Source organism: Vidua chalybeata, chromosome 12, assembly GCF_026979565.1.
Source record: "Vidua chalybeata isolate OUT-0048 chromosome 12, bVidCha1 merged haplotype, whole genome shotgun sequence".
NCBI classification, from domain to species: Eukaryota; Metazoa; Chordata; class Aves; order Passeriformes; family Viduidae; genus Vidua; species Vidua chalybeata.
Window position 1 is genome coordinate 1,438,903 of NC_071541.1, and position 21,240 is coordinate 1,460,142.

The following is a 21,240-nucleotide window of genomic DNA, read 5'->3' on the forward strand; positions in this document are numbered from 1 at the left end:
GGGTGCCAAGGGAGTTAAAATAAATAAATATTCCTGGTGACACGGGTAATGGGACCCTGAGCTCCTTCAGGCAGCGATGGCAGAGGAGCTGTGGGGGGAGCAAGGAGAGCCCTGCTCCCCCCTGCACCCCAAAATCCCTCATCCCTCCTGCACCCCAAGATCCTGCTCCCCCCGTGCCATCCCCTGCAGGACCAGGCCATGTGGAATGACCCTGCCCAAACATTTCAAAGCACAGGAGGCAAACCCTTATCTTCCACAGGAAAAGAATTATTTTATTAAGCATTTTTAAACAGCTACTTAACATTTACTCAAGATAAAAATATGTACAATATCCCACCTTGAAGGCAGCTCCAAAATATAAACACTGTACCTCTCCCGAGAGAAAAACGGAATATTTCTCTTCAAAAAAAAAAAAAAAAAGACAACCCAGAAACAAGAATACATTCATATTTCTCACTTCTTTATGCTCAAGTAGTTATACAAATAATAGACATCTGAAACGTTTTAACTTTTAATATATTTATATAATATATATATATATTTATAACAGGATTTTACAAATAAAGGCAACAACTGTATACCAAAAAAAACCCAAAAAACCAACAACAAAATAAACGTTAGAACACAATCTGCAATCAAGCATAGTGCATCTCAACAGCTGGTGCAACGGGAGGGCGACATGAGGATCCAGACAGGGGTTCTGCTCACCAGTTCTCAAAACCAGTAAGAAAAAAACCACCAAAGAGCACTGCCTTTAGCAGTGACGTTCGGGGGTTTTTAATTAAAAAGAAGCTGAACTGGAGAGGATGTTCCTCTGTGGAGAAAGCCCCTTGCAGTTTACAGGACAAGTGTCACCACCCGACCCCTCTCTCCTTAACACGGGGATGTGAGCCAGGTGTGCCAGGAGGAATCCAGATGCTCAAACCCTGCCGGGATCGGGCTCCTTTGAGCCTCGTCATTCTCCAAAGGCACTGACAGGGGCACGCTCAGCAGGGATGGCGCTGCCGGCTCCCTCCGGCCAGAGCCCGACCCGCCCGGCCGGGGAAAGCCGCGGCGATTGCCCAGGGAGCGGCCAGGGCAGCCGGGGAGAGGCTGGAGCCGGTGCCACCAGCGAAGCCATCCCAGGGACAGCTCCTCCCGACCCGCGATCCCAGGGACAGCTCCTCCCGACCCGCGATCCCAGGGACAGCTCCTCCCGACCCGCGATCCCAGGGACAGCTCCTCCCGACCCGGCCCAACGTAGCAGCTCAAGTTACAGGAAGGGCGCAGGTTAATTTATTTATTAGATGAACGCCATGGAAAGCTCCAAGCAGCAGCTACCTTTTATTTCTTAAAAAAAAAGTCTATGTATCAGCAAAGGTGTGGAGAGAAACCCATCTTAGGTCTGCCTGACCTGTGTGTGACCAGGCAGTGACCGCTGCCCTGCTCCTCCTGTGCCCACGGTGGCATTGCCACCACCACCAGTGACCACTGCCCTGCTCCTCCTGTGCCCACAGTGGCATTGCCACCACCACCAGTGACCACTGCCCTGCTCCTCCTGTGCCCATGGTGGCATTGCCACCACCACCAGTGACCACTGCCCTGCTCCTCCTGTGCCCACAGTGGCATTGCCACCACCACCAGTGACCACTGCCCTGCTCCTCCTGTGCCCACGGTGGCATTGCCACCACTGCCACCACCACCAGTGACCACTGCCCTGCTCCTCCTGTGCCCACGGTGGCATTGCCACCACTGCCACCACCACCAGTGACCACTGCCCTGCTCCTCCTGTGCCCACGGTGGCATTGCCACCACTGCCACCACCACCAGTGACCACTGCCCTGCTCCTCCTGTGCCCACGGTGGCATTGCCACCACTGCCACCACCACCAGTGACCACTGCCCTGCTCCTCCTGTGCCCACGGTGGCATTGCCACCACTGCCACCACCTCACAGTGGCCACTGCCCTGCTCCTCCTGGTGACATTGCTACCCCTGAAGTGACCGCTGCCCTGCTCCTCCTGTGCCCACGGTGGCATTGCCACCACCACCCCCCCACGCTCGGGGTCACTGGGGCACCAGTCCAGCTCAGATGAGCCAGCAGGGCCATTGCCTCCAGAGCCGCTCGGGGAAGTACCGTGGTTTATGTTCACGTATTTTGTATTCGCAGACCCTCAAACCAGGTCTGCCCAATGGAATATTTCTTCACAGCTTTGCAATAGATTCGCAGCTGACCGAGTCAACTGCCACTCTGTAGATGTGGAGAGGGAAGAAGGGAAGGGGCCAAGCACAAAACCCTTCTTTAATCTTTTGGAAGTAGTTGTCAATCGCTAACTTGGGCGCATCCTTCATCCTTCTCCAAGCTACCTGACAAGTCAGAGAAAAAGGGGTTTAGCTTCCTACACACAGTGAACCTCATCCCCACACCTCAGTCCAGCCAATATATAAAAGTGAAACAGTCTCTCAAACTAAAAAAAAAAAAAAAACCAAAAAAACAAAAGAAAAAAAAAGAGAAAAACCAGTCACACTGCGCTCAGTCTTTGGTTTCCAAGTTCAAAGGAGGAATCTGCTTCAAAGCTTGAAGCAGAGCGGAGGAGTCGATGGGGGAATGGGCCGGTACAGGAGAAGGGAGTCTCTGGGGCATCAGCAGAGGGGGGGAGATTTTGTCGGGGTTCATGAAGCCCGTCAGTGCTGCGGCAGAGGCCGGCAGGCTGGGGTACAGCACAGGAACTGAGGCTGGGTACCAGCACTTCTCCAGCATGGGCAGGTAGGCGGTGGCGGACGGCGGGATCAGGTAGAAAGGCAGGCACAGGGGAGGCTGGTGAGCGTGGGGGCCCAGGAAGCTGCTGGGAGAGCCCATCATGTCACTGCCAAAAGGGCCCTCGTCCTGCGGCGACTCCAGCCTGCTCCTTTTGGCCGGCGGGTCCTCAGTCTCTTGCTTAATAGAGCTTATTCTCTCCTGGACAGCGTACTTGAGGTCGGTATCCTTTTTGAAATAGGGCTGCTCCGGTTTGGAGTCGCTTTTCTCCAGCTCTCCCCCGTACCCGCTGTCCGTGTCCGTGTCGCTGCCGCTCTGCTCCCCGCTGGAGTGAGCGAATGTCCGCTGGATCACGGGCACGCAGTTCTTCCCGTGGCCCTCGCCCAGGGGCGCCGGCTTCTCCTTCAAGTCCATTTTGGGAGGGATGTCCCCGGCCTTGCGGGCGGCCCCGCCCTGCAGCACCTCGCTGGCCATCCGGTGCAGGTGGCTGACCAGCTGCGACGACTTCAGCTCCTTGCCGTTCTCGTGCTTTGCCAGGTATTGCAGCATTTCCTTGGCACACATCTGGAAACCGGATCGAAACATTTCCTGGCTGGAATCAAGGTTTCTCGATGACAGGTCACCTAAGGAAACATTAACAGAAAGAAATTAAAAATTAACAACATGCTAAATAGTTCCATTTCCAGCTCTGAGGCGGACCAGGGGCGACGTTGGACTTGGGTTACAGCACAGCCAGAGGGGAATGCGATGGCCAAGCTGGACTCTATGAACAGAAATCCCCAGATTCCTGCAGAAATGGACAATTCCATTGGAACATCCACCTGTCCACTTTTACATAATGAGTTCATGTAAAGTGCTGCCTGCCCTTTTTTGTTATTTACTGCAAAATCCACCTTCAACAGCTACCGGAGAGCGGGGAGGGGAGTGAGCCAAGCTGTGGCTTCTCCAGGAAAGCCCCGGGGAAGGCAGGGCACCTCGCCCTGCACCTCGGGGCAGGGAGCTCCCGGCCCTGCCAGCAGCTCCGCCAGCCCCAGGGGACTCCGCTGCTCCGGCAGCTCCACTGCACTCCCTGTGGCTGCCGGCGCCTCCCAGAAATTCGGGTTTACTGTATCCGATTCACGTGAGAGCCACATGTGAAAACAGCAGGAGGAAGTGCATCTAAGGCTGATAAGCTGAAGCACCGGGTCCCCTCTGCCTGCAGAGCCCAGGCCAGCTCGGTTATACAGAAACTTAAAAAGGTGTGTATAGAAAGCAGATTTATATCTATTGCCAGAGAAAAACAACCAAATAAACCAGACTGCGTTATCTAAAGCTCGCAAACACAAATGGGAAGAATCGAATGGCTTTGGAGAGAACCTCACAGCAAACCTGGGCTGTAATTAAAACTATTTAAAACCCAGTTTAATTTCAAACAACTCCCAGGGCACTCTGCACTGACCATCTTGAGCAATGCATCTTTTTTTTGTGAAAGCTCATAAGCAAAGCCTGAGAAAATGACAGCAGGAAAGGCCAGAATTCCTGTCTCCTCCCTTCTCGGTAACAAGGTGTCAGAACCGCATTTCACGGGCTCCCCAGGGAAAGTCCATCACACACACAGGCTCTCACCCTGCCGGCTGAACACTCACCCGCCTGCAAACCGCTCTGCAAAGCGATGATCTTCTGCTGCTGCTGCTCGATAAGATTGGTCAGTGCCTTCACGTGCTTCAAGGTGAGCTCCAGAACCACAGCCTTCTCCAGGTGCCCTAGAGTCTGGGAGCACAGGCACAGGTTGGCACCCGCCGCCGGCTCGGCCACGCAGGCAGGAGCTGCCAGCGCCTTCCCGGGAGCCGCGGGAGGACGGGCACGGCGAGACCCTGAGCAGGCAGGACTACCGCCGGCAGCATTCCACGAAATAAGTTAAAAAGCAGGCTACGGGAAAGGCTCTCACGGAACCCTGTGGGTACTTTCAGACCAGCTGCATAGCCCGGGGAGAAGCGTTTTATTTATCGGTTCTGCTGCCCCTGCTGGCACCGTGACCGGGGGAGCCCGGCCGGGGACTGCTGTCGCCCGGCAGCGCTGTGGGGAGGCGGTCCGGCGGGCAGCTCCCGCGGGGATCCGCAGCTCCCGGGGAAGTTCGGGACGCGCTTACAGCCTGCCCGGGCGTGCGGCACCACGGAGAAAAAAAAAAAAAAAAAAAAAAAAAAAAAAACGGGAAAAAAAAAAAAAAAAACCCACCCCAAATCCGCGGTGAAGCGGCAGCAGAGCGCCGGCCGCGGGGGAGCCGCTGCCCCGTCCCTCCGCTCGCACCTACCGTCAGCTTGAGGTGCTCGGGCAGCAGGTCCTTCAGCTGCGCGATGCACTCGTTGATCCTGTCGCGCCTCTTCTTCTCGATCAGCCGGTGCGGCAGCTTGTAGGTCTCCTGCGGGGCCGGGGCAGCGGGTCAGCGGGGGGACGGCACAGCCCAGCCCGGCCGGCCCCGCTGCCGCCGCTCCTCCCGTCCCGAGTGCGCCGGGAGCGGCCGAGCCCCCGCCCCGGGAGCGCTGTCACGGGCGCGCACCGGCCGATTCACCCCGTTAACCCCCAATTTACCCCGCTAACCCCCAGTTTTCCTTATGTTTCTCCTCACTGTACCCCGTCGCCCCCCATTTACCTTGTTGTCCTCGCTCCTCTTTAAGCCCCTCCGGGGCTTGTACACCTGGTACATGTGCGCGAAGTCCAGCCTGCACGGGCGAAAGGAGAGCAGCGCGTTAGCCCCGTCCCGGAGCCGGCGGGGCCGCTCACCCCGGAGCCCCCCGAGCTCCCCCGGAGCCCCGCTTACCCCGGCAGGTCTCCGCTCTCCAGGGCGGGCAGCTTGCCCAGGCAGCCGGGCGGGGGCTGCGCGCTGGGGATGCGCTCCATGGCGGGGGGCGCGGGCGGTGCGGGGCGCTCAGGGGCTGCGGGCGCTGCCGGTGCCGCTGCTGCTCATGCCGCGCCCGCGCCGCGCGGGCTGAGGAGCGGCGGGCGGCCGCGGGCCGGGTTAAATGCGGGCGAGTGGGTGGACGGCAGCGACGTGCGGAGCCCTGTGACCGCCGGCACGTCTGGCGGCCCCGGCGCCCCCGCCCCGCCGTCACATGAGCCTCACGTGGCGGCGGCGCGGGGAGAGGCGGGGCCGGGGCTCCGGGCCCCCCCCCGCACGTGTGTCCCGGCGCGGCGGGGCCGGGGGTGGCGGCTTGGGGCCGTGCCGTGCCGTGCCGCCGTGCCGTACAGTGCCTTGCTGTGCCGCCGTGCCGTACAGTGCCATGCCGTGCCTTGCTGTGCCGTGCCGAACCGTGCTGCGCCATACCGTGCCGCACCATACCGTGCCATGCTGTGCCTTACCGTGCCATACCGTGCCATGCCGTGCTGCACCATACCGTGCCATACCGTGCCATGCTGTGCCTTACTGTGCCATACAGTGCCATACCACACCATACAGTGCCATACCATGCCATGCTCTGCCATACCGTGCCATACAGTGCCATACCACGCCATACAGTGCCATACAGTGCTGTGCTATACCGTGCCATGCAGTGCCATACAGTGCCATACAGTGCTGTGCCATACAGTGCCATACAGTGCCATGCAGTGCTGTGCCATGCAGTGCCATACAGTGCCATACAGTGCCATACAGTGCCATGCAGTGCTGTGCCATGCAGTGCCATACAGTGCCATACAGTGCCATACAGTGCCATGCAGTGCTGTGCCATACAGTGCCATACAGTGCTGCACCATACAGTGCCATACCATGCCATACAGTGCCATACAGTGCCATACAGTGCTGTGCCATACAGTGCCATACAGTGCTGCACCATACAGTGCCATACAGTGCCATACAGTGCCATACAGTGCCATACAGTGCTGTGCTATACCGTGCCATACAGTGCCACACAGTGCCATACAGTGCTGTGCCATACCGTGCCATACCATGCCCTGCCATACCGTGCAGTACCACTGTTGTGTCCCAAGATCGGGGAGAAAGAAAAACAAAGCAATTAAAGAAAAAAAAAAATCACCCCCAAATCCACACAGGCACTCAACACGGACACAGCTGCAGCCACGGAAGTCTGGAAATGTGGGGGAAGAAATAAAATAAGTGAGAGTCACTGAAATGTGGCTCTGGGGAAGTGGCAGTGCTGCAGGGAGGTTTTGGGGTGGTAGGACCTCATCCCTGGGGGTATCCAGGGCTTGCAGCAACTTGCTCCAGTGGAAGGTATCCATCCCTGCCCATGGCAGGGGGTTGGAACAAGGTGGGCTTTAATGTCCCTTCCAACCCAAATCATTCTGTGATTCTGTGATCAGCATCAGGAAATTCTCCCCTGTGAGGGTGGGGAGGCGCTGGCACAGGTTCCCAGAGAAGCTGTGCCAGCCCCATCCCTGGAAATGCTGCATGGAACAAGCTGGTCTAGTGGAAGGTGTCCCCGTGCATGGCAGGGGGTGGAATGATGATAACTTTAAGGTCCCCCCCAGCCCAGACCATTCCATGACATCCCATGCCCGTGGACGCCAGCGGTTGCACAACGCCGAGCGATGATAATGGTTTGTGTGTACCTGCCAAGGCAGAGCTCTCCTGAAGGGCCGTGGTCACTTCCCTGCTGAGTGCTGAGCAAGTAGAGGCAGGCTCAGCTGATAAAAGGTGCATTTACCGAGATAAGGGAACAGCAGAGCTCCAGCACTGAGCTGCTGCTACTGCCTGCAGAGTCCTGGCTGCTCCACCCCGGGAGGAATCCGAGGGCAGGAGGTGCTACATGAGAGCACAGAGAGGTTTTACATGGGTGATGGAGACAGGCTGCTTAAGGCTTACCCCCATCCAAAGGTGTCTGTTGTTACCAGGAAGAATCCCAAGGGAAGTCAGAGCCTCAGAAAGATGCTAGCCATAAATGTAAGGTCTATAAAACCCCAAAATCTCCTCTACAAGCTCCCAGCAGCACCTCCAGTGTGAACACCACAGCACTGGATCAGTGACATGGGGCTTCCACAAAACAGATGTTTGGGTTGTCCCACTCAACATGGTCCTCCCAGTGATTGACATCCGAGCCTGCAAACCTGGTGATTATGGCCAAGATCATGGAATCCCAGAATGGTTTGGGTTGGAAGGGACCTTAAAGACATCTCAATCCAACCCCCTGCCATGGGCAGGACCCTGAGGGTCTCTGTGGTGCCACAGCCCCGGCGCACCGTGGAGGAGAGGAGCTGGGACTGAGCACGGCGCTCAGAGTACCACAGAACCACAGCTCCGAGCTGTGACCCCCCTCAGCAGAGCTGCTCGTTCCTGCAGGCACTGAACAAACTCGGCAAGAACCATCAGGAGACATGGGGGTGATGGTTTGTCCCCTGCTGCAGCTCAGGGGACCATAACCAGCCTCAGTAACGAGCCCTGGGGCAGACGGTTCGCTCTCTCTGTGCCCCCAAGACCAAAGCTGTTATTTTCCAAACAAAGGGTGAAAAAACCCACAATTTTTCATCTGTCCCATCACTGACCCTTTGTCCAAGGCAACAGAAATAATTAGAGCTTGCTGCAGCCTTTTGCTAATGAAAAATGAGGTTTGGGGCCAACCTGCTCTGCATTTGAAGTTCAGGCTCCAAGAGTACGTGGACGGCTTCATGCCCGTGGATTGTCTGACTCCTGCATGCTCCTTCAGATATTCGGTACATTCCTGCAGTGGGTGGTGAGCCACAAATCAGGGTCAGAGGTAATCCCCAATTATTTAGCCCTTTTACTGTTCTCGTGCTTGCCAAACAATTCTCCATATCAGGATTTGCTCATGACCTTAAGGGACGTTGCCAAGGATTTAGGAGTCCCCCTAAAAGGAGGATCCAAATGAAGTTATTGCATTCCTGGGCATCAAGTGAGATTGCTCGAGAGTTGAGTTACATTTTCCCGGGGATCAGTTTTCATGAGCAAGGACTGATGCAATCATCAATTCGCCTTCTCACTTGTGTTTGCTGAATTATTTCTACATGGAGGGCTCCTTTACACCCCACGATTCAGGCAGTAACAGAATGTTTTAAAAGGCTGAATTCTCTCAAGCCATCCGTGGAGCAGCAGCTCTCCTGAGCGCTCCTCCAGCAGGGCTGGGAGTCACAGGACCGCGACAGCTCGTGTCCAAGGGGATTTGCAGTTATTTACAGAGGCACGAGAAGGTGAGACTTTGGGGGCTGGTTTGGGGGTGGGCTGGGAATCCGAGACTCAGGATCTGCCCCTTCCCCGGGCCTGTCCCCTTCCGACCGCAGGGATTTGGGGGAAAACGTTCCAAAAATCCCTGGCACTGCTGTCTGATGGAAGCCTATGTGGGCAGCGCCGGGAGTTAACAGATGGGTTGTGGATTCGAGCTTACGATAAGGTTACTGAGGGTGGTTTTGTTTTAAAATGTCTCTTACTTAATATATCCATGAAGGCCAGGCATGTGCCTGTGGCCTGTAATCAAATCGCTGACTCTCCCTCTCTCCCATTTCCAGCAATCCCGGGTCGGGTTACTGGCACCGGAGGTGAAAGCTCAGCCCCGCCGAGGCTGGACGCGGTGCCGGGCGGGATGCGCTCAGCCTCGGCATCCTCGGCCCCGAGCCGCCGGCAGGAACACCCCGTGCTTTCCGCACCGGGAAAAGTTCCTGCGGGAGCCAGGCTGTCTCTGACAGAGCTGGGAGCGGGGTTCTCTCCTGTGCTCAGCAAACGTGACGGCTCCGCTCCGCTCCGAGCCCGGCAGCTCCGCAGCTGCTGCCGCTCCCGCCTCCGGGACGGACGGGAGGCTCCGGCGGGGGGACAGCGCCTCCATCCCCATGGGGTCCGTGGTCCTGCAGAGCGCGGGCAGTGTGGGATGTAGGCAGCCAGGAGCTCCCAGGAGAGCTGCGCGTCTCCCTTCCCACCCGCAGTGTCCAAGGCAGGCGCGGGAGAGCCCACACCCCTCCGCCAAGGCCGGTCCCAAGGGACACTGTGTGACCTCAGCGCAGGGTGTGAGGAGCACTTTGACACCCACCAGGGCTCTGCCTCAGCCTCCTGGGAGTTGCAAAAGCCCGATTTGGTGTGAGGCCGGGTGGTTTCAGCTGTGCGAGACTCTCGATAGCACAGCTGGCCGCGCTCACTGCCGTGGAACCGTCAGGGACCGTCACGAGTCAGAAGCTGAGATTTAATATTGCAAATACGTGCATCCATCGCTGCTTAATTGCACTGGTTTAGGCTGCCATGGGCTCTGCCTGGATAAAGCACTGGGAAAACACAGCAAGAGCTGTTGTCTCCGTGCCCTCCCTCCGGCACGACCCTGGAGCGCTGCCGGGCACGTGAGAGCTGCGGGAATGACGCTGGCATCGCTCAGCGAAACTCGCCCGAGGACTATTCAAATGAAAGCCATTCCCCTCTTTGAGCAGAGATGTTTGCCAGCACCCAGTGCAGCAGTGGGAGGAACATGTAGGTGGAAACTATTTGGAAGTGGCAAAATTTGTGGACATTAATAAGAGACTTTAGCCCACTTTGATAGCGTGTTTAATAAAACACGCCGGCTCCCCGGTGACATGCTGCCCTGCCAAGCCCCGGCAGCTCACGCTGTTTAACCAGTTCCCCCCCGGCTCTTGCACCATCTCGTGAGAAAGAACCCCGGGCGTGCAGAGCCGGCACGCCCCGGGGCTGCACAGGCCTCAGCTCTGTCTGCACACGGCCTGATCACGGAATCAGGGGCTCATGGAACGGGCTGCCTCGGAAGGGACCTTAAAGTTATCCAGTTCCACCCCTGCCGTGGGCAGGGACACCTCCCACCAGACCAGGCTGCTCCCATCCAACCTGGCCTTGGATGCTGCCAGGGATGGGAGTCCACAACCCGAGAGCCATTTCAGAGGTGACATCCCAGCTGCTGCAGGTGGGGCAGGGGACAGCGAGGGGTGACAGCAGGCTTTGGAGGGGCAGGGAGGATGAGGAATCGCTTCTCCTCCCGCTGCTGGCGTTGTCTGGTGGATGCTCTGCACAATGGGGATCTGATCACATCCCTCCTCCTGCCTCACATCAAACAGTGAGTCAGCGCTGGAGCCCCATCAGATGCCTCTGCCTTGGCTTTCATATCTGGGAAGCAGAGAGGATGGTGCTCTGTGAGTATGCAAAGCAAGGAAAGCAGGGTGCCTTCAGATCTGCCACTTGGAAAATACCACGTTATTTATTTTCCACTGGCACCCACGTACCCCGGCAGGAATCAACACCACTGAGGCTCCCAGTCTGGGGAGATGTTGTTCTTTCGGGGGATGCAGGTAACAACAGCTACGGGGCTGAACTGCATCATGTCTGAGTCAAATATTAACATAGAGAATATTCTCAACTTGCTAATTGAGTCCAAAAAAATTACACACCCACCCCTAAAAATAATAATAAAATAGAGCTGGGACAGGCAGAAGAGCAGCCCGGGAGTGTGTTCCTCCTGCAGTTCATGTGAGGACGTGAGTGAGTTAAACCTTGACCTCTTGGCTCAAGGCTCTGGGACAAGGTCTGTGTGACCTCCCTGCCCATGGGGGTGTGAGGCACCCAAGGGCCAGGTCGGGGGGAGTCGGTTCAAGCCGCAAATGCCATCAGCACAGGGGTGAGCAGGGGCTGCTCCTCAGGGCATGGGGCACAGGTGAGAGTGTGGCAGGCCAGTGTGGGGAGCTGGGGGCTGCAGTGCTGCCTCGAGGTGGTGGAGCCACCAGCTCTGAAAGTGTTCAAGAGCTGTCTGGATGGGGGATGTGGTTTAGGGGTGATGGTGGGACTGGATGATCTTGAAGATCTCTTCCAACCTTGCTGATTCTGTGATTCCACGCGATTCTGGGAAGGGACACACCGGGAACCCAATGGGCTTTGCCAAGATGCCACCAGCTCCTGCGGCTGGAGCCAAGGGAGAGCAAGGCCGTGTGCTGCACGTGGCCTTCCTTAGCTCAGTCTGGTCTTTGTGTGATCCCATGGGACCTGCTTGGAGGGCTCGGGATGTCCCTCAGCTGGCTGAGGGCTGCAGTTGTCTGGATTAAATGGGGCTGCTTAAGGTGGGTGGCTGGCTGTGCTGGGGGAGGTAAAAGGGATTCCTGGCACTCCAACTCATCAGGACTTAATGAATATTTGGCCCCTTGGAATAAATGGGATGCAAAGAAAATGAAGGCAGAAGGGGAAGCGCAGGTGCACGCGGCCAGACAAGCCATACACATGACATTGTTTCCTCGTCAGGCAGACCGAACAAACCCTTGGCCAGGAATATCATAGAGCTCTGGGGCAGTCTGGAGCAGCCGTGGGAGAATGCAACCCGTCATTTTCTAAATAAGAAGCCAAACCTCTGAATCCAGATTCCACCTCCTCCCAAACTCCCGGTCTGATCCCATGTGCATCAGGAGCCAGATGTGGCTTGGGCATTACTCCTGCTGCAAATTCAGCTGAAATAAGCACAAACAGGAATTAAATGGAATAGGAAATATTCATGGTGGACTTCTGCCTAATCAAAATCACACATAGTTCTGCTGACTGCGTTCCTCCAGCATGGAGCTGGGGCCCTCCTACATCACTCCTGGACCCCTCCATTCCAAACACAGCCCTGATTCCAGCCCCCAGAACACCACCTGGAGGGGAATGTTTACGCTGAGGTAAAACACAGCCCACCAGGACAGAGAGAAAGGCAAAGGACACCCAAGGCATCCCCACGAGGAGTAGTATTTGACAGGAATGTCTCTCATAGTGCCCTTCCCTCTGTATCAGCAGGGATCTGGCTGAGAAGTCCTGGAGCAAACCACAACTGAGGGTGTTGCTGTCTTCCCCGAATACTTTCTCTAATGAGGTTTTTAAATAGTTTTGCCCCGCCTACACTGGCAGCCAGAGCACTTTCATCTCCAGGTGAATGGGAACCGAGGTGGGACTCAGCTGTCTGCCGGGAGGATCATTTCCATACTGCAGCAGGCACAGCAGGGAAGAGCTCCTGCTCCTCTGGGAGCTGATCCCGGCGCCAATATTCACCTCGTGCATCAGTGACTGAGATGCAGGGAGCGCTCGGACAGAGTGGGCTGGCAGGACCGGGGGGCCTTTGGGTTCCACCTGGGCCGATGAGAACGGCCCTGAGCCCACAGGTACCCGCTGGAAAATGAGGTTTAGCGAGCAGGACTCAATTTGCTACAACCTGCTCCGAGTAACCACACACCTCTCGTTCTTAGGTGGCAAAGATCACGTCTGCCCCGGAGGCTTTGGGGTGGGTGTGGAAGTACTTTCCACAGAAACGCATCTCGCCCCCTTCTCCTCCCCTGCGCTGCTGCCGGCGGAGCGGCGCTGACGTCGCCGGGGAGGCGAGCGCTCGCCCACCCGCACCAGCCGAGGAGGAGCCCAGACTCCCAGAATTCCAGAGCCACCGAGGCTGGAAAAGGCCTCCGAGATCACCGAGCCCAAGCTGTGCCCCATCCCCACCTTGTCATCCAGCCCTTCCTTGGACACCTCCAGGGATGGGCACTCCAGACCTCTCTGGGCAGCCCCTGCCAAGGCCTGACCACACTTTCCATGGAGAAATTCCTCCTGAATTGAGGCCGTTCCCTCTCCTCCTGTCCCTGTTTCCTGGGAGCAGAGCCCTCCCGGCTGTCCCCTCCTGTCAGGGAGCTGTGCAGAGCCAGAAGATCCCCCCTGGGTTCCTTTTCTCCAGGCTGGTCTCATTCCTCTGCAGGGGTGTCTCCCACAGGCACCAGAAAATCATAGGATATCCCGAGCTGGGAGGGCCCACAAGGATCATCAAGTCCAGCTGCTCCAGGACACCCCAACCACCACATCAGAGTGGCCATCGTGCTGGCCTCACACACAGGCCTGCAGGGCTGAGTGGGCTCTGAGCTCTTCTTCTAAGGCAAAAGGATTCATTTCATCCCCAAATATTCACATGGGCTACACTGCAATAGTCTGAGGAAATAGAAATGGCCACACAAGCTTATTACAGCTGTCCCTTCTGATTTTATAAACTGCACGTCCCTATCATGGAAATAAAGCCCAGCCCTGGAGAGCTGTGAACATCTGCAGCTGCTGCCCAGATGTGGTTGCCCGGAGCCTGAGCAGAGGTTTCAGGGGAAAACCCCTGTCTGCCTCGCACCAAATGCCAAAACAAAGGACACGGGTTTCGCTTTGTAACCCTTGACCAAGGAGACATTAGGTGCCTTTGATCTCCAGATAGAAAAATGATCTTTTGATTTCAGATTATGAAAATGAAGAACCATCTGCTAAGAAACAGCTCCGGACCCACGTTTTATTGAGGCCAGATGGTGTCCAGGGTTCCTACGTATGAATTCAATTAGCTGCTTGTGTCTGCGTCAGTGAGTCTGGATCCACCCAGTCATGTTTTTGGAACAAATATTGTAATATTCCCATGGATCCTCCAGACAGTGGGAGGTGTTTCCTTCACTGTGAAGGTTTTGGGAAGTGGTGACTTTGTCTCATTTTCATCATTTTATCCCTGCTCTGCATTTCTAGTCCCTTGGTTCTCAAGGCTCAGGGTTTTCCCTGGATCTCTGAGCCAGCTGTGCTGAGTGAAGACTTCCCTGATTCCAGTTCGCCCATCAGGGCTGAGATTTCAGCCCCTGGGAACCTCTCCCATCCACCTCTCCTGCACGGGGACTGAGTTTCAGCATTGTTTGGAATATAACCCATCAGCCAGACCTGCTCCAGTCTCCTTTGCTCAGTGCTTACAGGGCTGTACTCAGGGTTTAGCCCTGCTGAGAGCAAGGTCCCTGTTGCCAGCACCTCGCAGCCTGGAAGGGTGGCACAACAGGAGACCTTTCACAGGATGCAGGATGTGGGAATGAGCAGCTCCCTGAGCAGCCACCAGCCCCAGCAAGGTGGATTTCCTGCCTGGACAGCCAGGCTCTGCAGATCCCAGTTAGCTCCCCTCACCTTTCCAGTCTAACAATCTGGAAGTCCCTGCTCGGTTTTTCATACAGGTGTGGCTTAGCACCACACGTTACCCCCAGCAAGCTGCATATTTGCACCAATTTCCCTCACTACGGGGTTGGAAGGGGGAAAATCCTGCAGTGGGAATGGGCTGGGCAGCAGCCTCAGGAGCAGCAGGTTGTGATTCGGGGCTGAAAGGGCCTCACTCACAGCCCACACCTTCCCCTGCATCCTGGGAACTCACCTGCCTCGAAAAATGTTCCTGAGCAGGAAGTATCCCTGGCAAATTTGTTGTTTTGTCAGTATCCCTGACAGCATTTGTTGTTTTCCCTTGACTTTGTTGTTTTCACTTGACTTTTTGGGGAGGGATGGGGCTGTCAAGCCCAGTTTCTGTTCACGGACACAGGCTCTGGGCACAGGGACTGCCACTGCCCACGCTGACATCTCTTGTTTCAGGGTTCCTCACCCCTGAGCTGTGTCTGACTCTGGTTTTCCATCCCTGGGAGTGCTGGGAGGTCCATCCTCTCTCTCCCTGCCTTTCCTGCCGTGGAATCACGCTCTGTCCAGGCATGCTGTGCCTGCTGTGCCTGGGAATCCCCAGGGCACCTTTCCGGGCTGGCTCCGCTCCTCGCCCTGCACGGCTGTGATTACAGCCCCATTACCAAATTAGAGGATTATAAGCATAATAATGCACAGAGAAACTACTAATTTCCAGTGATTTCTCCTTTTAAAAAGAAAATCCAAGCCCTTTAGCAGACGGGGTTTTCAAAGAGCTCTGAAGGAGCAGCCATGAGGGAAGAGCCACGGAGCAGAGGGATGAGAAAATGGAGCAGGTTCTCATTAGGGTGCAAGGTGTGTGATAATTACTTGAGGAAGCACAGGGAAGGCAGGGCTGGGTTCACCCTGAATCCCACAGCCACTGCAGGCTCCTCATGTGCAGCTGCTGCAGGGCTGGAACACGATTTCACAGCTCCACCCAACCCAAGCGTCCCTCACTCCTTCCTTCCCAGGAATTCCCAGGAATCCATACCGGATCCCACATGCCACTTGGGGTTCTCCCTCCTGTTGGTGCTGAACTGCTCAACAGAGCTGTTACTGCTCCAAACCCAGATTTTAGGCAGCTGGTTCAAGTTTGACACCCCTCAACACGGATTAGTCAGCTTTGCACCGTACTCATCACTCTGCTCATTCAGCCTCCATTGACAATCTCACCCCCACCAGATGTCCTGGTTTTCCAGCCTCACAGTTTGTGTTATTCCAAGGACCCACCAAAGCTCCTTGGATCTGCTGGCAGGTCCTTTGGGATTCCCCTAGAGCAGCAGGCAGCAGCTTTAGGGCCCCCAAACCTCGATGCAGAACCTTCCAGAAACACTGAATCCGCCCACCCGTCCCCATCTCCATCACACATTACCAACGTCACCCCCTGCAAACCACTTTGAGGAAGGTTAAGAGTTGGCTGCTTGAAGCCAAAGTTGTGACTAATATTTTTTGGGGAAAGTACTTGATGTCAAAACAAGTGAGAAGTGAAGCGGAGACGTGGTAGAGAGATGTGGGAAGGGATGGAGGGGCTTTCTGGTGCCAAATTTCCCTGTTCCCTGAAGGGAGAACCCAAGTTGCCTTATTTCTTAATGCAGAAAGAGACAGAGAAGGAAAACAGAGAAGGAAAACAGAGAAGGAAAACTTCCTTCTTTACGTCTTTTAGATCCTTGCGTTTCTAGAAAGCTGCTGAATCACCCCCTATGATACAGTGTCATGGAAAAGGGTCCCCTGGCCACCACAGTGGCCACAGGCCATGGCCCTGCTGGGCTCAAGAGCTCCTGGAGCCCCTCAGTGTCACCCCCGGTCCCTGCCCAGCGTGGGCAGGAGCTGCCAGAGTCCCCAGCAGTCCCTTTTCCTCATGGCCCCTTCCCACAGCCACGGGCTGCAGGTTTCAGGTTTTCCAAGCCTTTTTTTCCAGCCAGAGCAAGGTGTGCAGGCACGCAAACACCTGGAAAAACAGTCAGTGGGGTCCAGCCCCAGGGCCAGCCAACACATCCAGGCTCCCTGCTCAAGAGCCAGCCGGGCTCAGGTGAGTTACCTGAAACGTGTGGGTCCTGTGACTCGGGAAGAGAAATAAAACCAATTCTTTTCAGTCATTTAGAGCAGGCAAAGGACTCAACTCTCAGAACTGCCTTGCTTCCAGGAGTTATTCAAACCCTATGGAGCCACATATATTTGCTTATTAACGAAGTGCCTGTGCTGGCCGAGCCTCCTCCCTCCCGGCAGAGCTCTCTGCGCCCCGGCGCCTGCGGAGGCTCAGCTGCAGAGCTCATTTCCTATTTACATCCCAAAAAAGCCCAGTTTAGCGGCGGCTGCTGCCCCTGCAGCCAGCAAGGTGCGCTGTGCAGGTGTGGGAGGGTGATTCACCCTGCAGCAGCCACAGGTTATCTGCGTCCTGTGGCTCCCGGTGCTTCCCTGGCACAGGCAATTCCAAGCACACCCAAATAAAGTCCCAAACCAACCCTGTCTGGCCTCACCCTCTTTCTCAGCAGAGGGTTTGGACAGCTTCCATGGCTCTTTTTCTCTTCCTCCCAGAGGAAGTTGGCCTCACAAGCAACTCCCTGTGGAGGCTGAGCCAGAAGGTGGGACCTGGCCTGCTGTCCCTCTCTCCCGACCTCTCCTGATGGGAATAACAACCTCCAAGTCCCTCCTACGCCCTAGATGGGCTTTCCTCTTCCCCACGCACAGCAGCCCCATTCCCAGAGCAGCCCAAGTCCCTCATTAACCCCTGCTCTGCTCTGGCTGCACAGCCTGGACAGGGGAGCCCCAGGTGAGCTGAGGGGATCAGTGGGGGCTGATTCCTGACCCCAGGGATAACTACAGGAGGCATGAGGGCATGGAAACGAAACATCCCACCACATCCTCCTTTCAGCTGTGCCTGCTGCAATAGCACAAGGGGGGATGGTTTTAAAGTTAAAAGAGGAGAGGTTCAGATTGGATATCAGGAAGAAATTCCTCCCTGTGAGGGAGGTGAGGCCCTGGCACAGGGTGCCCAGAGCAGCTGTGGCTGCCCCATCCCTGGAAGTGTCCAAGGGCAGCTTGGATGGGGCTTGGAGCAACCTGGGATAGTGGAAGGTGTCCCTGCCCATGGCAGGGAGTGGAATGGGATGGTTCTTAAGGTCCCTCCCAACCCAAACCATTCCATGACTCTATAAACAGCTGCCTGGAGCCCGTCAACTTTGGCTACTCTTTACAAACTCATCGGAAATACTAAAATACCCTGATTTTGGTTTGCCATCCCTTGGGAACAGTGGTATTGTTCCCAGCCAGCAGCCAGGAGCTGTCAGGATGCCCAGACCATGACATGACTGGCTGAATGCCCCTGACAACCCCAGTTTCACTGGAAATGACGGGGCTGGGCTGGACATCCGGGTGCTGCGGCTTTGCCAGGCTCCAGCCCTCTCGGTGCTAACGTGCAGCAAGAGGCACTTCCTGGGGACAGACAGGATGAAAACTGAGTTATCACTGCCAGCTCACCAGGAGCAGGACTCATTGCAGATAAGCTTCAGAGACCGCAGGAACAACCCACCTGAGCAGAGGCTGCTCCATTAATCACTTTGGCTGCCCCCAGACGCAGCGAGGTTTGAGGCTCCCTCCTCCATCCGAGACGCCGTGTCACACTGTGACTGGATCCTGTGCTGAAATGCAGCTGCCGGAATTATGGAGGTGGAAGACCTTTATTTAGCCCAATCTTCCATCATGAAACCTCCTCCAGACTTCCAGCAACCCCCTCCCAGAGCACTGAGTAACAGGACCAGCGCAGCTGCCTGCCATGACCTCCCCCGAGCCGCCGAGCCTTGTGGATTTTGGATACCAAACTATTTCCATCAGAAAGTAACTTCCTCAAAAAGTTAGTGGGAGATCTTGGGGTTTATTTTTCTTATGGGATTTAAAAATACAGATAAATTCTATTTATGTTTGCAAAGAAAACTCTGGAACCTCCTTTAGCCATAAAACAATTTGGGAGCCCGACCTGCCCTCGGGCTGTCGCCTCTCCCCAGCCCTGGCTGTCGTTTGAGGCATCACTTAGCAACCCTTATGAACAAGGCTTTGTGCCGTGCTGGGGTCACCACACCCACCACCACATCACACATCCAGCTTTCCCGAAAAACGAAATTAAAAAAACAACCAAAAAAAAAAAAAATCAACTCTTTTGGCGGCTTATTCCCACTACTCAAAGGTTGCTGATTTGGGGTGGAAATTCCCTGGCAGAAGCTTCTGATTCTATCCTGTTTCTCTTGGGAAACGTGGTGGGGAAGGTTTTGGGAGATGAGCTGGGGGTGCCAGAGCTGCAGCCTCCCTCGGGAGTCCCTGAGAGCCCTCAGATGTGGCCCCAGCAGGCTGGGCACCGACAGGGACCGTGGGTGCTGCTGCTGAGCTGCAGGACACGATGCTCCCTGAGCTCCTGCATGGGATGCTCCTGGGCTGCGCTGCAGGAGCAGCTCTGGCAAGAGGTGGGTGCACATGCACCCCACACCTCCCCTACACACACAGACACCCCTGCCAGAGCTCCCTGGGCTCACAGGTGGAAGCCAGAGCCTCCATCCCTGGTGAGGAGAGCATGGACACACATGGACCTGGCACTCCCAGAGCAGGAATCTCCTCCAGCTCCCAGCCAAGGACAGGATGCAGTGGCCAAAGCAAGGCCTGATCTCCATCACACCCTCCCAGGACGACCAGCCATTTGGGGAACTTCTGCCAGCTGGCTCAGGGGCACCTTTAATCACACACAGCTTTCTCTGTGTGACACCGAGAGCTGCCGTGGAGCCACGGTGATGCCACCAGGGCTGGCAGGAGGTGACAGACACCTCACTCCCCATGGGACACTGATGATCCACCACTGTCCTCTCTTGCTTCTTTCCAACTGCAATCCCAGAAAACCCCTGGAGCCTGGCACAGCCATGCCCCAAGGGCGGCCGAGCAGGACAGACGTGACTCAGGGCAGGGGGCTCCAGGTCAGCCTGGTCACGGGGTCCCACCAGTCCTCCTGGCCCCGGGGCAAGTGGGATGGGGAAGGCCCCGGGTCAGGTGGGCACAGGGCCACTGCTGGGTGGGTTTCCAGCTGGGGTTTGGGAAGCAGTGCCCGTTCTCGTGTCTCTCACGAGGGTGTGCCTGTACAGATATCACACAGATCTGTCTGTCTGGGTGCTCCCCTCCCTCAGCATCCAACACACAAGGTTGTTCTTTACTTTTCTTGCCAGGCACTATCACACCATTGCCATATTTTATCTCTGTGCAGTTTCTGTATGGAATTCTCTGCTCTGGGACTCCTTAGGATGAAAAGCCCTGTGTAAGATTGAAACTATCTCTGCGTGCCATTGAAATTACCTGGAAATGGCAGAACCCCTTCAGTTCTGGGACCTCAGCACGAGGCAGGATTTCATCTTTACCTGTCCTTGGCCAAGCACAGCCCTGTGCTCACCAAGGTGTCTGAGCACCCGCCCTGAAGTGACACCACCCCAGGGTTCTGCTGCGGGGCTCACCACTGATGGATTTTCACTGCTTGGGTAAAGTAAGGAAAGAAGTGACATACTGAAATGAATAGAAGTAAACCCAGAGCTTCATTAGAAGTGCATTACCCCCTTTCCATCAAAAATCTGATTTCTGCAGCCTGGCTGGCAATGCCCCATCACTTCAATGCCACATTATGGCCCACAACATCCCGAAAATCACAGCAGTACAAATCTGTGCTGTTCCCTGCCTCCCTTCCCCAAGGCAAAGAATTAGGAATGGTGAAAACAAAATCATGGGACTGAAATAATAAGAATTAAAAAAAATAAATAAAAGAATCACAAGACCAGTGGTTTGGAGCTGGGTGGCACAGCGAGGGAGCCCACAGCCAAGCAGGGACCTCTGCTTGGGCTCCCACCACCCTGACACACCACACAGAACGTTCCCAGCTGGGATTTCTCCCTCCTTTCTGCCTCCTTCCATTTCCTGAAGTCTGCACCTGAAAGAAGGCCCAGAGGGACCAAACTGATTTACTGAATTTTATCCTTTTTTGCCCTATAAGGAAATATTCTTTTTTTCCTCCATGAACATTTCAAACCTTGCACATTTTGGGGATGAAATCTCCTCTGTGTGTCTACAGCTAAAGAGGGACTTTGACTTCCCAGCTGGCACTCTGGGACTGATGCAAGCAGGAGTGCGAGCAAGCTGACTCCCATTTCCCAGGAGACAGATCAGCCAGATTTAGGGAAAACTGAGCAGTCTCCTGTGCCAGGACCCATGGCAGATGCTGGGGGAACAGCAGGGATGGAGCTCAGAGCCTGTGCTCATTGCCAGGGATGCAGCACAGGCTGTGCTCAGCTCTCCTGGGGACCCCTTCAGGCTCTGCACCCAAATACCTGAGCTGGGTCCCCTCAGCTGGGCCTGAGTGGGAGGACAGGTGATGGCCACACCTGGAAATCCTGTAACTGCCCAGTTCCTGTGCAGGGACCCTGCAGGTCAGAGGAGAAGCTTGGCCAGGTGTGTTGTCCCCTTCCCACCACAGCTGGAGTCAGGGAGAGGGACAGGGTGACACCTCCAGCCCAAACAGCCCTTGGCAGGAGGGGAGGCCACCCCTGAGCTCTCCATGCCTGCAGGACCCCAGGGCTTCACACGCTCTGCACAGTGATGGCTCCCGGG

General features: G+C 55.9%; 1 protein-coding gene across 1 annotated transcript; it reads right to left on the reverse strand.

Annotated features, from left to right (window-relative positions):
- Positions 1 to 246: 246 nt before the first annotated feature.
- On the reverse strand, positions 247 to 5,710 carry BHLHE40 (basic helix-loop-helix family member e40). Its single transcript, XM_053954092.1, has 5 exons — positions 5,533 to 5,710; positions 5,365 to 5,434; positions 5,026 to 5,133; positions 4,361 to 4,484; positions 247 to 3,358 (listed from the first exon to the last, which is right to left on the reverse strand). Exons 1-5 carry the CDS (start codon positions 5,610 to 5,612, stop codon positions 2,511 to 2,513), a joined length of 1,230 nt encoding a protein of 409 aa, XP_053810067.1. The 5' UTR covers positions 5,613 to 5,710; the 3' UTR covers positions 247 to 2,510.
- Positions 5,711 to 21,240: the final 15,530 nt, after the last annotated feature.

Excerpts from the sequence above, each read along its gene's own strand:
- BHLHE40 (XM_053954092.1), bottom strand. The coding sequence starts at position 5,612 with ATGGAGCGCATCCCCAGCGCGCAGCCCCCGCCCGGCTGCCTGGGCAAG. Across the intron at positions 5,134-5,364 it reads AGAGGAGCGAGGACAACAAG|GAGACCTACAAGCTGCCGCA; the intron begins GTAAATGGGGGG and ends CCGGCCCCGCAG. Across the intron at positions 4,485-5,025 it reads CCGAGCACCTCAAGCTGACG|ACTCTAGGGCACCTGGAGAA; the intron begins GTAGGTGCGAGC and ends CTGTGCTCCCAG.